This window comes from Salvelinus alpinus, chromosome 4 (genome assembly GCF_045679555.1).
Source record: "Salvelinus alpinus chromosome 4, SLU_Salpinus.1, whole genome shotgun sequence".
NCBI lineage: Eukaryota > Metazoa > Chordata > Actinopteri > Salmoniformes > Salmonidae > Salvelinus > Salvelinus alpinus.
In genome coordinates, this window is record NC_092089.1 from 30,741,732 (window position 1) to 30,757,672 (window position 15,941).

At 43.2% G+C, this 15,941-nt stretch overlaps 1 protein-coding gene across 3 annotated transcripts in view; it reads left to right on the forward strand.

The window, feature by feature from the left end:
• The window catches only part of LOC139572293 (thrombospondin type-1 domain-containing protein 4-like), an 86,117-nt gene that overhangs the window by 4,943 nt on the left and 65,233 nt on the right, over positions 1-15,941 (forward strand). For 2 of the 3 annotated variants that reach the window (XM_071394956.1, XM_071394954.1), the window contains exons 3-4: positions 4,648-5,300; positions 5,681-6,503. In XM_071394956.1, the coding sequence (XP_071251057.1) occupies positions 4,648-5,300; positions 5,681-6,503 (1,476 nt within the window). The remainder of the gene's footprint in view (positions 1-4,647; positions 5,301-5,680; positions 6,504-15,941) is intronic. The other variant, XM_071394955.1, reaches the window with a different exon arrangement.

The window sequence follows — 15,941 nt, forward strand, 5'->3', positions numbered from 1 at the left end:
CAATATGATTTTCTGGATTTTTGTTTTAGATTCCGTCTCTCACAGTTGAAGTGTACCTATAATAAAAATTACAGACCTCTACATGCTTTGTAAGTTTGAAAACCTGCAAAATCTGCAGTGTATCAAATACTTGTTCTCCCCACGGTACATGGTACTTTTATATAAAGCAATCATATAACAATAATACATTACCAAACAAAAATATCTTTAATCCCACCCCTCAGCCACTCTCAGCCCATCCCACCTATCACACTCGTTTGGTTTCCATGTGCCATATATTTTTCAATTGTGCTGTGATGTTTTACATACATTTTGAATCTTTCTAATTCTATAGTATCCACAGATTGTGAGCTAAAGATGAAAGCCTTTCCTACGAGTATTATTATGTTATTTATTGATTCAAAATTGCCCAAAACTGCTATTTGTAAGGTTAATTTTAAATGAATGTTGTGATTTTCTTCACCATTCCTGAACCTGTGACCAGAAACAAGCTACATAGGGGCAATACCAGAATAAATTATGTAGTAATTCTGTCTCATCGCAGCAAAATCTACAGAGCTGAGATTGTTGTATGCCCCATATATATACCATTCTGTTGGTGGCAAGAATTTTGTATAATAATTTAAATTGAAAAACTTGAAGTGTTGTTTTTTGTACCAGTTCATAAACCATGTGCCGTGGAATCGGTACATCTAAATCTTTTCCCATTTATTTTGCTACCTGTTAGGCACAGCTGTCAACATTTTTGTTCTCAAATGAAACTGGTATATTTTCTATTTATGCCAGTTCCTTTCAGCCAATTTGTATCTTTAATTTATGGCAAGCAAACAAGTTTCCTACCTTCTCCCTTTTCCACTTGCCTCCTCCATATTTGTGGTAATGCTGCAATCAGTTGGTTGTAAGTTTGGATTGAGCAAACATTCCCCCCCCAAAAAATCCATAAAGAATGTGTTTTTATTCATCAGTATATTAGAGTTTAACCATAACATTTGTTGTAATATTTGTTCTATCTTTTCTGGAGGATAAAACTGAAATTGTAACCAGCTTTGTATGGCTTGTTTAAGAAAGGGCGATACTTTAAACAAAATGTAATTTTCAATTACAGAAAATGACAGCTTTTTGGAAATAAGAAGTTGTAATCTGTATAAAGGCAAAAAGGTAATTTTTGAACAAAGGATGAACCTTTCTTAATAATCTACTGGAGAACCATTTTGGGTTTTAATATAACTTATGTATGAGTAAAGCTTTTAGTGAGAGGTTTAAAGCTTTAATATTTAATAATTTTAGCCCCCCAAACTCATATTAATTATATACATAAGCACATTTAATTTTGTCTGGCTTAGCATTCCAAATAAAATGTTATATTTTTTGCTCATATGATTTAAAAAACGACTCGTCTGGAGTAGGCAGCGCCATTCGTAAGTAAGTAAACTGTGATAGGACCAAAGAGTTAATCAATGTGATTTTTCCATAAATAGACAAGTGTTTACCTCTCCATGGTTGCAGAATCTTATCTATTTTTGCTATCTTTTTATTGAAATTGATTGTGGTAAGTTCATTTATATTTTTGGAGTTGTGAATACGAAGTATGTCTAATTCACCATCCGCCCATTTTATTGGTAAACTACAAGGTAGTGTAAACACTGTGTCTTTTAACGATCCAATATGTACTATGGTACACTTGTCATAATTAAGTTTTAGTCCAGAGAGGCTAGAAAAGTGATCAAGATCTTCATTGAAACTGTGCAGGGATCCAGATTGCGGACTTAAGAAAAATCTTGAGTCATCGGCATACATTGACACTTGTTTTTATCCCCTGGATTTCTAACTCCTTGATGTTCTTGTTGGATCTAATTTTAATAGCTAGCATTTCAATGGACATAATAAATAGATATGGAGACAACGGACAGCCTTGTTTTACTCCTCTTAAAAGCTCAATACTCTCTGAGAAGTAACCATTATTTACTATTTTACGTCTGGGGTTGCTGTACATGACTTTTAACCCATCATATAAGAGATTCACAGAATATAAAGTAATCCAGGCATTTATATATACATTCTAGTTGTTCTTTATCAAACGCCGTTTAAAAATCTGCTATGAAGACCAGACCTGGTATCTTTGATGTTCCATAATGTTCAATTGTTTCAAGTAATTGTCGTATATTATCTCCAATATATCATCCAAACCTGTCTGACCAGGATGAACAATATCTGGTAAAACCTTCTTATTCTATGTGCTATGCATTTCACCAGGATTTTTGGTGCCTCCAGTTTTTTTAAATGGACTGGATCTTTATACTAACCACCACGGTCCTGTTTTAGTAGTAATGAAATCAGACCTTCTTGTTGAGTACCTGAACGTCTACAAATTAAAAATATGCTAATAATGGAGTAATTAAAACATGCTAATAATGGATCTTTGAGTACATCAAAAAAGGTCTGATATACCTCTACTGGTATACCTTCAAGCCCTGGTGTTTTTCCAGACTGAAAATATTTAATTGCGTCAAAAAGTTCCTCTTCTGTAAGTTGGCCTTCACACAGGTCTTTCTGTAAATGTGTTAATTTTACATTATTATTATTAGGATATAAAGCTTTATAGTTAACATCATTCAGTGGAAATGGAGGAGACTGAAAAGAAAACATTATGCTTAAAATATTTAATATACCAAATATAATTTGGCGAATCATGGATGACTCCATAATTTGTAACGAGTTTCTGTAAATTATTTTTGGTAACATTTCTATGATAAAGATTCAAGAAAACACATTTTTCACCATTTTCTATCCAATTCGCTTTATTCTTGTAAAACATTACACTTGATCGTTCTTGAATAAGTACCTCCAATTCTTTTTGTTTTTTCTCTAACCAATTTTGTGCCTCTTTAGGCATTAACTTCTCTGGGATAGGTGGGACGGTAGCGTCCCACTTGGCCAAAATCCAGGAAAAATGTAGCGCGCCAAATTCAAATATATTACTATAAAAATCAATCTTTCATGAAATCACACATGAAAGACACCAAATTAAAGCTACACATGTTGTGAATCCAGCCAACATGTCTGATTTCAAAAAGGATTTACGGGGAAAGCACACCAAACAATGATGTTAGCTCAGTACATAGCCACAGAAAAACACAGCCATTTCCCCAGCAAAAGATAGTAGTCACAAAAGCAGAAATAGAGATAAAATTAATCACTAACCTTTGATGATCTTCATCAGATGACTCTCATAGGACATCATGTTACACAATTCATTTATGTTTTGTTCGATAATGTGCATATTTATATCCACAAATCTCGGTTTACATTGGCGCCATGTTCAGAAATGCCTCTAAAATATCCGGAGTAATTGCAGAGAGCCACGTCAAATAACAGAAATACTCATCATAAACTTTGATGAAAGATACATGTTTTACACAGAATTAAAGATACACATGTTCTTAATGCAACTGTCAGATTTAAAAAAAACTAAAAAGCACACCATGCAATAATCTGAGACAGCGCTCAGATTTAACAACATTTCTCCGCCATGTTGGAGTCACTAGAAATACGAAATTACATCATAAATATTCCCTTACCTTTGATTATGTTCATCAGAATGCACTGCCAGGAATCCTAGTTCCACAATAAATCGTTGTTTTGTTCGATAATGTCCATTACTTATGTCCAATTATCTACTTTTGCTAGCATGTGTAGTACACGTGTCCAAACGCTCGCGCAGATGCAGGCAAACGTCGAACGAAAACTTCAAAAAGTTATATTACAAGTCGAATAAATTGGTCAAACTTAGTTGAGAATCAATCTTCAGGATGTTGTTATCATATATATCCAATAACGTTCCAACCGGAGCATTCCTTCATGTCTGTATAAGTAATGGAACGCAAGGAGATATCATGAGGAAAGCGCGTGAGCAAGAATTGGCAATCTGCCAGACCAATGACTGAGACACCTCCCATCCGGCCCCACTTCACACTAGAGGCTTCATTCAGCGTTCTACAGACTGTTGACATCTAGTGGAAGGCGTAGGAAGTGCAAACAGATCCATATATTACAGGAAATTGAATAGGCGATGACTTTAACATCGACCAGTCTCAGAATTCTCACTTCCTGTTTGGATTTCTTCTCAGATTTTTGCCTGCCATATGAGTTCTGTTATACTCACAGACATCATTCAAACAGTTTAAGAAACTTCAGAGTGTTTTCTATCCAATCGTAATAACAATATGCATATATTAGCATCTGGGGCAGAGTAGGAGGCAGTTCACTATGGGCACGCAATTCATTCAAAAGTGAAAATGCTGCCCCCTATATCAAAGTTAACTCTGCATTTTTAAGGTTAGGGTTACGTTTAGGAATTAACTCAGAAATCTTAAGGTTAGGCATGAACTCTGAATGGTTAAGGTAAGGGTTAAGTTTTGGGATAGACTTAAAACAAAAACTTAAAAAACTACTTTCCATCCACCATCCCTGTCCGCAACACCCTTGAATGTAACAGCACCCTTGAATGTAACAGCACTCACTGTTGCCCCTAGTGGCTGGTTCCCACATCATCTCCCAACATCCTCAGACATGGATGGACGTCTAGTGACCTGGCTGGTTTATCATATGTTTGATGTGTTCTTGTGTGTGTGTGTGTTCGTGTTCCAGGCGACGGGCAGAAGATCTCGGCAGGTGGACAATAGTCCGGAGGGGGTGTGGTCTGCCTGGGAGGAGTGGTCAGGATGTTCTCAGAGCTGTGGAGTGGGCGTGTCACAGAGAACCAGAAAGTGTGAAGCCCCTCCCCATCCCCTAACTCCTCCCCTCTCCTACTCTCCTCCAAACTGGGGAGGTTCATCGTTCCTCCCAGGGAGGGCCGGGGGTCCCAACCATGGCTCTGTCATCTCCGCCATGCGCCCCTTCTACCCCCCTCATTACTCTAGCAACCAGCCATCCCAGTACGGGGGAGGAGGTGGGGGAGGGACAGAGAGACAGCCAGCCCCCTTCTATCCCCCCTCACTCCCATCATCCAATCAGAACCCAGGACTGTCTCTCTATCGGGACACTCCTATAGGAGGAGGGGCAGGAGCTGTGCCAGCGCAGTCCTCCAATCCCACGTCTCCCCTCTATCGCCCGGAATTCTCATCACCCAATCAGGAGCCAGGTTCTGTTTACCGCTCCCCCTCATTTCCTGCCCCCCCATCCAGCTACAGCCAACCAGCACAGGCCGCCCGCCGGCCAGCCAATCCTGGAACAGGGAGGGCGGGAGGAAGTGGGAGCAGAAGGTCAGTGTTGCCCAATAGGGGGGCTCTGCCTGCTAGTAGGTGAGTATGATTGGATGATGGTGTTGGCAAGGAAACTGTTTACTGTAGATGTTGTTTTAGACGTCATGTAAATGTTAAGACGTTGTTGTTAAGGTGTTAGTAGTATGAGTTGAGTCATTCGGTTGATGTGAGTCATGGGAGTGTGAGTTGCTGTGCCATTAGATCACTAGTTCTGCTCAATATCATGACCTCCATACAGATAGACTCCTTAGGGCTCTCACTCTCCTGTGCTCTGCCTCTAACTCTCACTGTAGGCTGTAAGCTGTTGGCTCCAGTTGTGGAGAATGTCAATCATTTTAAGAGCAGATAAGAGTTCTGTCATCATGTGTAATATTTCCCTGTTTAAATCCCCCCTCTCTCTCTCTCTCTCTCTCTCTCAGGTCCTCTTCTATCCGTCCGGGTCAGTTTGGTTACGGCAGGGTTCCCTTCTCTCTGCCATTACACCGGCAGGCCCGCCACACTGAGCACGGCAATGCTACCATAGCAACCCTGGTACTAGAGACCGAGGGGCAGGAGGGAACTGTGGTTAACATTGACCAAATGGACAGATCCGGAGAAGAGAAGAGGAGGGGAGAGAAGGAGAGGGAGGGAGGCAAAAACCACAAAGGGAATAGGGGAGAGAGGGAGCATGAGAGGAGAGAGGAGGAAAGGAAGACAGAGGGGGAGAGTACGGAGTCACCTGTCGCTAAGGCGTTAATAACGACAACCATAGCTAAACCAGAAAGGAATGGACAGAGGGACACGGACACTCACAGACAGACGGACAGACAGAGACAAGCTGCTGCGGAGCGAGGGAGGGAGAGAGGGAGGGAGAGAGGGAGAGAAAGAGAGAGAGTGCCCTCGACACTTCCTCACTCACACAGGCCATCTCCCTTCCAGCCCAACCACGACAGAATCATTGACAGACGCGCCCCTCCTCCCCTCCCCCCTCTGCCTCACCCCTACTCCCCCTCTCTCTCTCACCCCTACTCCCCCCCTCTCCACCGCTCCTCCCCCCAGCACAGAGAGAGAGAGTCCCCCTATGGGTTCAACCCTCAGCTCCAATCCCCTCACCCTGGACCCCCCCAACCCAACATCTACCCCCTGCAACATCAGCAGCATCCCCACCCCCTGGCCGAGGGGGAGACAGGGGGACAGAGATTACCCCCCCAGAACTACAGGTGTTCGGGAGCAGAGCATGAGTATCGTCGGTGCTTCTCACAGGTAAGAGCTAACTAGGAGGTGGTTCTCACCAGTAGTAAACTAGGAGGTGGTTTCTGTATGAGTGTATAGTTAGTAACACCAGTAGTTAACTAGGAGGTGGTTACTGTATGAGTGTATAGTTAGTAACACCAGTAGTTAACTAGGAGGTGGTTCCTATATGAGTGTATAGTTAGTAACACCAGTAGTTAACTAGGAGGTGGTTCCTGTATGAGTGTATAGTTAGTAACACCAGTAGTTAACTAGGAGGTGGTTCCTGTATGAGTGTATAGTTAGTAACACCAGTAGTTAACTAGGAGGAGGTTCCTGTATGAGTGTATAGTTAGTAACACCAGTAGTTAACTAGGAGGTGGTTCCTGTATGAGTGTAGAGTTAGTAACACCAGTAGTTAACTAGGAGGTGGTTCCTGTATGAGTGTAGAGTTAGTAACACCAGTAGTTAACTAGGAGGAGGTTCCTGTATGAGTGTATAGTTAGTAACACCAGTAGTAAACTAGGAGGTGGTTTCTGTATGAGTGTAGAGTTAGTAACACCAGTAGTTAACTAGGAGGAGGTTCCTGTATGAGTGTATAGTTAGTAACACCAGTAGTTAACTAGGAGCTGGTTCCTGTATGAGTGTATAGTTAGTAACACCAGTAGTAAACTAGGAGGTGGTTTCTGTATGAGTGTATAGTTAGTAACACCAGTAGTTAACTAGGAGGAGGTTCCTGTATGAGTGTAGAGTTAGTAACACCAGTAGTTAACTAGGAGGAGGTTCCTGTATGAGTGTAGAGTTAGTAACACCAGTAGTTAACTAGGAGCTGGTTCTTGTATGAGTGTATAGTTAGTAACACCAGTAGTTAACTAGGAGGTGGTTCCTGTATGAGTGTATAGTTAGTAACACCAGTAGTTAACTAGGATCTGGTTCCTGTATGAGTGTATAGTTAGTAACACCAGTAGTTAACTAGGAGGTGGTTCTCACCAGTAGTAAACTAGGAGGTGGTTTCTGTATGAGTGTATAGTTAGTAACACCAGTAGTTAACTAGGAGGAGGTTCCTGTATGAGTGTATAGTTAGTAACACCAGTAGTTAACTAGGAGGAGGTTCCTGTATGAGTGTATAGTTAGTAACACCAGTAGTTAACTAGGAGCTGGTTCCTGTATGAGTGTATAGTTAGTAACACCAGTAGTTAACTAGGAGGTGGTTCCTGTATGAGTGTATAGTTAGTAACACCAGTAGTTAACTAGGATCTGGTTCCTGTATGAGTGTAGAGTTAGTAACACCAGTAGTTAACTAGGAGGAGGTTCCTGTATGAGTGTATAGTTAGTAACACCAGTAGTTAACTAGGAGGTGGTTCCTGTATGAGTGTAGAGTTAGTAACACCAGTAGTTAACTAGGAGCTGGTTCCTGTATGAGTGTATAGTTAGTAACACCAGTAGTTAACTAGGAGGTGGTTCCTGTATGAGTGTATAGTTAGTAACACCAGTAGTTAACTAGGATCTGGTTCTTGTATGAGTGTATAGTTAGTAACACCAGTAGTTAACTAGGAGGAGGTTCCTGTATGAGTGTATAGTTAGTAACACCAGTAGTTAACTAGGAGGAGGTTCCTGTATGAGTGTATAGTTAGTAACACCAGTAGTTAACTCGGAGCTGGTTCCTGTATGAGTGTTTAGTTAGTAACACCAGTAGTTAACTAGGAGGTGGTTCTCACCAGTAGTAAACTAGGAGGTGGTTTCTGTATGAGTGTATAGTTAGTAACACCAGTAGTTAACTAGGAGGAGGTTCCTGTATGAGTGTATAGTTAGTAACACCAGTAGTTAACTAGGAGGAGGTTCCTGTATGAGTGTATAGTTAGTAACACCAGTAGTTAACTAGGAGCTGGTTCCTGTATGAGTGTATAGTTAGTAACACCAGTAGTTAACTAGGAGGTGGTTCCTGTATGAGTGTATAGTTAGTAACACCAGTAGTTAACTAGGAGCTGGTTCCTGTATGAGTGTAGAGTTAGTAACACCAGTAGTTAACTAGGAGGAGGTTCCTGTATGAGTGTATAGTTAGTAACACCAGTAGTTAACTAGGAGGTGGTTCCTGTATGAGTGTATAGTTAGTAACACCAGTAGTTAACTAGGAGCTGGTTCCTGTATGAGTGTATAGTTAGTAACACCAGTAGTTAACTAGGAGGTGGTTCCTGTATGAGTGTATAGTTAGTAACACCAGTAGTTAACTAGGATCTGGTTCTTGTATGAGTGTATAGTTAGTAACACCAGTAGTTAACTAGGAGGAGGTTCCTGTATGAGTGTATAGTTAGTAACACCAGTAGTTAACTCGGAGCTGGTTCCTGTATGAGTGTATAGTTAGTAACACCAGTAGTTAACTAGGAGGAGGTTCCTGTATGAGTGTAGAGTTAGTAACACCAGTAGTAAACTAGGAGGAGGTTCCTGTATGAGTGTATAGTTAGTAACACCAGTAGTTAACTAGGAGGAGGTTCCTGTATGAGTGTATAGTTAGTAACACCAGTAGTTAATAGGAGGAGGTTCCTGTATGAGTGTATAGTTAGTAACACCAGTAGTTAACTAGGAGGAGGTTCCTGTATGAGTGTAGAGTTAGTAACACCAGTAGTTAACTAGGAGGTAGTTCCTGTATGAGTGTAGAGTTAGTAACACCAGTAGTTAACTAGGAGGTAGTTCCTGTATGAGTGTAGAGTTAGTAACACCAGTAGTTAACTAGGAGGAGGTTCCTGTATGAGTGTATAGTTAGTAACACCAGTAGTTAACTAGGAGGTGGTTCCTGTATGAGTGTATAGTTAGTAACACCAGTAGTTAACTAGGAGGTGGTTCCTTTATGAGTGTATAGTTAGTAACACCAGTAGTTAACTAGGAGGTGGTTCCTGTATGGCCATAGTGATACAGTATCTGTGGTAGTGACGGCTGGCTGTACAGTAGTACGTTGTGTATGGGCAGTCATATGGAAACTGTCTGGCTGCTTGTACTGCTCTGGGCTTTTACCGTTATGATCGGAATATCCTTCACGCTTACACAAGCAAAGCGGTGTGTGTGGTGTGTGCGTGTGTGTGTGTGTGTGTGTGTGTGTGTGTGTGTGTGTGTGTGTGTGTGTGTGTGTGTGTGTGTGTGTGTGTGTGTGTGTGTGTGTGTGTGTGTGTGTGTGTGTGTGTGTGTGTGTGTGTGTGTGTGTGTGTGTGTGTATGTATGTATGTAACGCCAGATCTGGCCTTATGAGCTTGCAGGTCTTGTGATTCTAATGTTATCGACTGGATTACTCTCTGTATAGTAGCTGTAGTGTGTTGGTGTGTGTGGGGTGGGGGATATGGCTGTGACCTGTATCTGTAGTGTGTGGTATTCCCATAGTACCAGATGGGTTAACAATCTTTGGATGGGATTTGACCCTAGAATGTCATAAAAGAGACCAGGAAGTGTTCCCTGGAGCCAACGGTTCATGTTGTTTCACTCAGTCCCAGTCAAATCCATGGAGTTCTATTTACTGGCTCCTAGTGTGGACATACTTCCTGAGGAACCTTGGAATGTATGACATCACTGTCTGATCCAGCCACATCTCATTCTACAGTCAATATGACATAATCATGATGGATTGTCCTGTGTGATTTTAACTATCAGAGAGGAGCTGTGTGTGTGTATCTTGTGTGTGTGCGTGTTTCCCCTGTGTGTGTGTGTGTGTGTGTGTGTGTGTGTGTGTGTGTGTGTGTGTGTGTGTGTGTGTGTGTGTGTGTGTGTGTGTGTGTGTGTGTGTGTGTGTGTGTGTGTGTGTGTGTGTGTGTGTGTGTGTGTGTTAAACACATTTAGCTGTTGGCAGCTGTCCGTGTGTACCAGTGGCATTAACAACAGTCCTGTGATGGTTCACTCACCAGGCTACATATTTGTGTGGGTGTACTATGTGAATGTGTGTCACAACATTCTATGTTTAAGCCCGATCATGTGTGTGTACATGTGTTTACTCTGTTGCATAGAAGCAATGGGGGAACTGAGAGAGGGATAGAGGAAGGAGGGAGAGGAGAAAAGTAGAGGGGGGGGAGTGACTCATTTAAGTAGTAGTGAAAGAAGGTATTGTGTATAGAAATCTGTATGCAGGGGGAGGGTGGAGGGGAGATGGGGAGAGAAGGGCATAGCAAACACAGGGAGAGGGAGAGAGACCTGAGAGAGCGAGAGAGGTCACAGAGAGGTAGAGATAGATATAGAGGTAGAGAGAGAGATGGAGGACTCACAGAGAGGTAGATTTATAGTTAGATAGATAGATAGATAGATAGAGAGAGCGATCACAGAGGTAGAGAGAGAGAAAGAGATAGAGGTGCTGAAAGAAAGAGAGTGGGTAGAGAAATGCAGTACACTCTTAGATTTTTTGTTGTTGTGGAAATGGAACCCAAAAGGATTCTACCTGGAACCAAAAAGGGTTCTTCAAAATGGTTCTCCTATGGGGACAGCCGAAGAATCCTTTTAGGTTCTAGATAGCCCTTTTTTTCTATAAGTGTAGAAGGTCAGAGATAGGGGTCAGAAAGTTACTGGAGTTAATGGGGAATATATATATTAACAACAGTCCTGTGATGTGTATATATATATGTACTGTATATATATATATATAGAGAGAGAGAGAGAGAGAGAGAGAGAGAGAGAGAGAGAGAGAGAGAGAGAGAGAGAGAGAGAGAGAGAGAGAGAGAGAGAGAGAGAGAGAGAGAGAGAGAGAGAGAGAGAGAGAGAGAGAGAGAGAGAGAGAGAGAGAGAGAGAGAGACATAGAGAGAGAGAGAGAGAGAGACATAGAGAGAGAGAGAGAGAGAGAGGGGAATGTGGAGAGAAACCGACTGAAGGAGAAAAAAGTGAGAGGAGTACACTTTGACCAGACTTCTGAGTGAAAGGAACTATTAAGAAAGACTACACCTCTTCCTTTCTCTCTCACACTCCCTCTCTCTGTCTTCTCTCTCTTTCATTCTTCCCTTGCTCTCTTTCCCACATCTACTCTAGAGTCAATATTTACTCAGTGTCAAGGGAGCATGCCTCCACACAACAAGCACCTAGGCCTTATCTACTGTATCTAATATACACTATATATACAAAAGTATGTGGACACCCCTTCAAATTAGTGGATTATGCTATGTCAGCCATATCCGTTGTGTATAAAATCAAGCACACCGCCATGCAATCTCCATAGACAAACATTGGCAGTAGAATGGCGCTTACTGAAGAGCTCAATGACTTTCAACGTGGCATCATCATAGGATGCCACCTTTCCAACAAGTCAGTTCGTCAATTTTTTTGCCCTGCTAGAGTTTCCCCGGTCAACTGTAAGTGCTATGAAGTGGAAATGTCTAGGAGCAACAATGGCTCAGCCGCGAAGTGGTTGGCCACACAAGCTCACAGAACGGGACCGCCGAGTGCTGAAGCGTGTAGCACATAAAAATCATCTGTCCTCTGTTGCAACACTCACTACCGAGTTCCAAACTGCCTCTGGAAACAACGTCAGAGCTGTTCGTCTGGTGCATAATTAAATGGGTTTCCATGGCCAAGCAGCCGCACACAAGCCTAAGATCACCATGCACAATGCCAAGTGTCCTCTGGTGTGCTTGCCGCCATTGCACTCTGGAGCAGTGGAAACGCGTTCTCTGGAGTGAGGCATCACACTCTACCATCTGGCAGTCCGACGGACGAGTCTAGGAGAACGCTACCTGCCCCAATGCATAGTGCCAACTGTACAGTTTGGTGGAGGAGGAATAATGTTCTGGGGCTGTTTTTCATGGTTCAGGCTAGGCCCCTTAGTTCCAGTGAAGGGAAATCTTAATGCTACAGCATACAATGACATTCTAGATTTTTTATTTTATTATTATATATATTTTTGTGTACTTTTTACCCCTTTTTCTCCCCAATTTTGTGGTATCCAATTGGTAGTTATAGTCTTGTCCCATCGCTGCAACTCCCGTATGGACTTGGGAGAGGCGAAGGTCGAGAACCCTGCATCCTCCAAAACACGACCCTGCCATGCTGCACTGCTTCTTGACACACTGCTCGCTTAACCCGGAAGCCAGCCGCATCGATGTGTCGTAGGAAACACCGTACAACTGGCAACACGAGTCAGCCCGCCACAAGGAGTTGCTAGAGCGCGATGGGACAAGGACATCCCAGCCGGCCAAATGATGGGCCAATTGTGCACTGCCTCATGAGTCTCGCGGTCGCGGCTGGCTGCGTCACAGCCTGGGATCGAAGCCGGGTCTGTAGTGACGCCTGTAGTGACGCGATGCAGTGCCTTAGACTGCTGTGCAACTCGGGAGGCTCCAGAAATGCTTTGTCGAGATCGGTGTAGAAGAACTTGACTGGCCTGCACAGAGGCCTGACCTCAACCCCATCGAACACCTTTGGGATGAATTGGAACGCCGACATCAGTACCCAACCTCACTAATGCTCTTGTGACTGAATGGAAGTAAGTCCCTGCAGCAATGTTCCAGCATCTAGTGAAAAGCCTTCCCAGAAGAGCAGAGGCTGTTATAGCAGCAAAGGGGGGACCAACTCCATAATAAGACCCATGATTTTGGAATGAGATGTTCGACGAGCAGGTGTCCACATACTTCTGGCCATGTATATAATATACTATACTGTATGACTGCATCTATAACAGTCAGCTTAATCCACAGAGAGTGCTATAATGAGAGATGTATGACAGCTTTATCACAGGATCTATATTAAGAGCAGTCCAGTTTACTGTATGGTCTAAGATAAGTACCGCTTGAGTTACACTGCTGGTAGATGTTGCTGCTAGGCACAGATCTGGGATCAGCTTACCCTTGCTAAACCACTGATCTTAGGTCAGTTTCTGGAGGCAACTTCATCCACCCTGATTTACAGCATGATCCAAGTACTGTCTGTACTGTATCATATGACGTAGTTGAAGCAACAATTACTCTACAAAACGGGTATGTACTGTCTGAACAGCCAGAGCATAGTATTATCATGGTAATGGTCTCACACACAACAGAGATGGATGTTGAGAGAGACATATCCTGCCCTCTCTCCCAGAGTGTCTTGGATAAGATAACGGCAGTATTGTTCTCTGAAAAGTCCAGCAATGACAAAATTATTATTGTTTAGAGTAGTTATGAAGTCCCGAACAGACCCAGATGTGCTGGATAGGACACACACACACACACACACACACACACACACACACACACACACACACACACACACACACACACACACACACACACACACACACACACACACACACACACACACACACACACACACACACACACTTTGTCGAGATTGTTTTGTGCTGTGTTGAAACAGTGGAGTGTGTGTGTAATTATTATCAGCCATGCTATCCATACTGACTAAGTTTGTTTTCGTCTGGGTCCCTTCCAAATAGCTCCAGGGGCAGCGGTGTCCTTGTGACCCTGTGCTGCATCCAAACTCCTGTTTGTGCATATGTGTGTTTATGAAGCGTTCAGAGAAATAGAACATGTCCATTTCACATTTGATTCTATCCTTCTAGTGAACAGACACAATGAGTATGTCTCAGTGTAGATCTGTTTCAATGTGATGACCTGATAAAGTGGGTCGTCCATCTTGGGAGGTGGTGGACAGACAGCTGGCTTCCTGTGCAGTGATGTATGAGAGTCTATTGTAGTGTTTATCACTTGGAGGCTCGGCTTCCTCTTCCTGGGTCAAGGCTAACTCTGAGACATGGCTGGAGACTCCTATGGCTGGAGACTGACTGACTGTGGTGTCGTTGGAGTCTACATCCATGTCCATATCTCAGGGTTATAGGTCAAGGCTACAGGCTGGAAAACATGCTTTATCATTAGCCAGGTCAGAATACAAGTCTGACCTGTTGTTCAGTTAGGAAGCTGACCAACAGATTACACATAAACTCATCTGGGAGTGTGTGTGTTGTTTGTGTGTATCTTTGTCTGTTTCAGTGTCTGTGTGTTCTTGAGTTGATATGTACAGCTGTTTAGTGATGTGAGGCCCAGGACAGGCTGAGAGGACTAGGGGCCATTCCCAGGTGGGCAATCCCTGTTCCGTCACCTAGATGATCCGTGTGGAAACAGCTGCAGAGGAAGGTTCCCAAGAACGTCTGTTCCCCTAAGGAGTTAACTAGGGCACACCCAGCAGGGTGTGTGTGTTTGTGTGGTCAACAACAGCTTTCACAGTGGAATGTTCTGTGTGATCAAGACTTAGCGTTTGTGTGTTTACAGAACTTCTGTGTTTTGCTGTTTATGGGCATCCCAATAGTGTTTTTCTGTCTGTGTTTGTAGAAGTGCAGTTGATTGGTCTGTCAGTGTGGGCATCCTCTCTGTCCTCTGTACTGTGTTGCACAGTGGAGATTGTTGAAGGGAGGACGGCTCATAGTAATGGCTGGAATGTAGTCAATGGAATAGTACCATTCTATCCCATTGACTCCATTCCAGCCATTCCTATGAGCCGTCCTCCCTTCAGCAGCCTCCACTGGTGTGGCAGTAAGAGTAGACCTCAGTAGTACAAAGCCCCTGGGTCTTGGTGAGGGAGACCCTGGTTGATTGCCCTCTTACTAATAGCCCTATTTATTACAGACAGACAGACCCTCCCCTCCTTCTCCTCCTCCCTCTTCGTTCCCTCCTCCCTCCTTCCTCCTCCCTCCTTCTCCCCCTTCGACTCCCCTCCTCCCCCTCCTCCCTATTTCTCACCCATCCCCTCCCTCCTCTCCCCTCTCCCCTCCTTCTCCCCCTCCCTCCTTCTCCCCCCTCCCCATCTCTACCCTCATCCCTATTTCTCCCCTCTCCTTTCCCCTCCTCTCTCCTTCTCCCCTCCTCACCTCCAGTAAAATACACCTGTAACTCCCTCCTCCCCTCCTGTAACTTAGCTTATTGTAACTTACTCCCTCTGTCTTTCATTTGCTCACACAACTACTGCCATGCATCAACTCTCTCTTTCCTTCTCTCTTTCTTCTATCTATTTATTACTGACCCCCCCTATCCTCCCCCTTTGCCCAGCTCTAAAGCACAGCACACCTATAACTTTCACTGGCCTACAACAATATTCTCGGACTCTCTCACAGGTCTATTCAGTAGCTATCACTCTCTCCCCTTTACCCTTCTCACTCCTTCTCCCCCTTTCTCCCCCCCCCAGTAGTAAAACATACCTCAGACTATAACTGCTCTATTAGATTGGTCTTCACTCTCTCTGTCTTTCACCACTCTATAGAACTACAGTGACTTGTATCTTTCACCACTCTGTAGAACTACAGTGACTTGTATCTTTCACCACACTATAGAACTACAGTGACTTGTATCTTTCACCACACTATAGAACTACAGTGACTTGTATCTTTCACCACACTATAGAACTACAGTGACTTGTATCTTTCACCACTCTATAGAACTACAGTGACTTGTATCTTTCACCACTCTGTAGAACTACAGTGACTTGTATCTTTCACCACTCTATAGAACTACAGTGACTTGTATCTT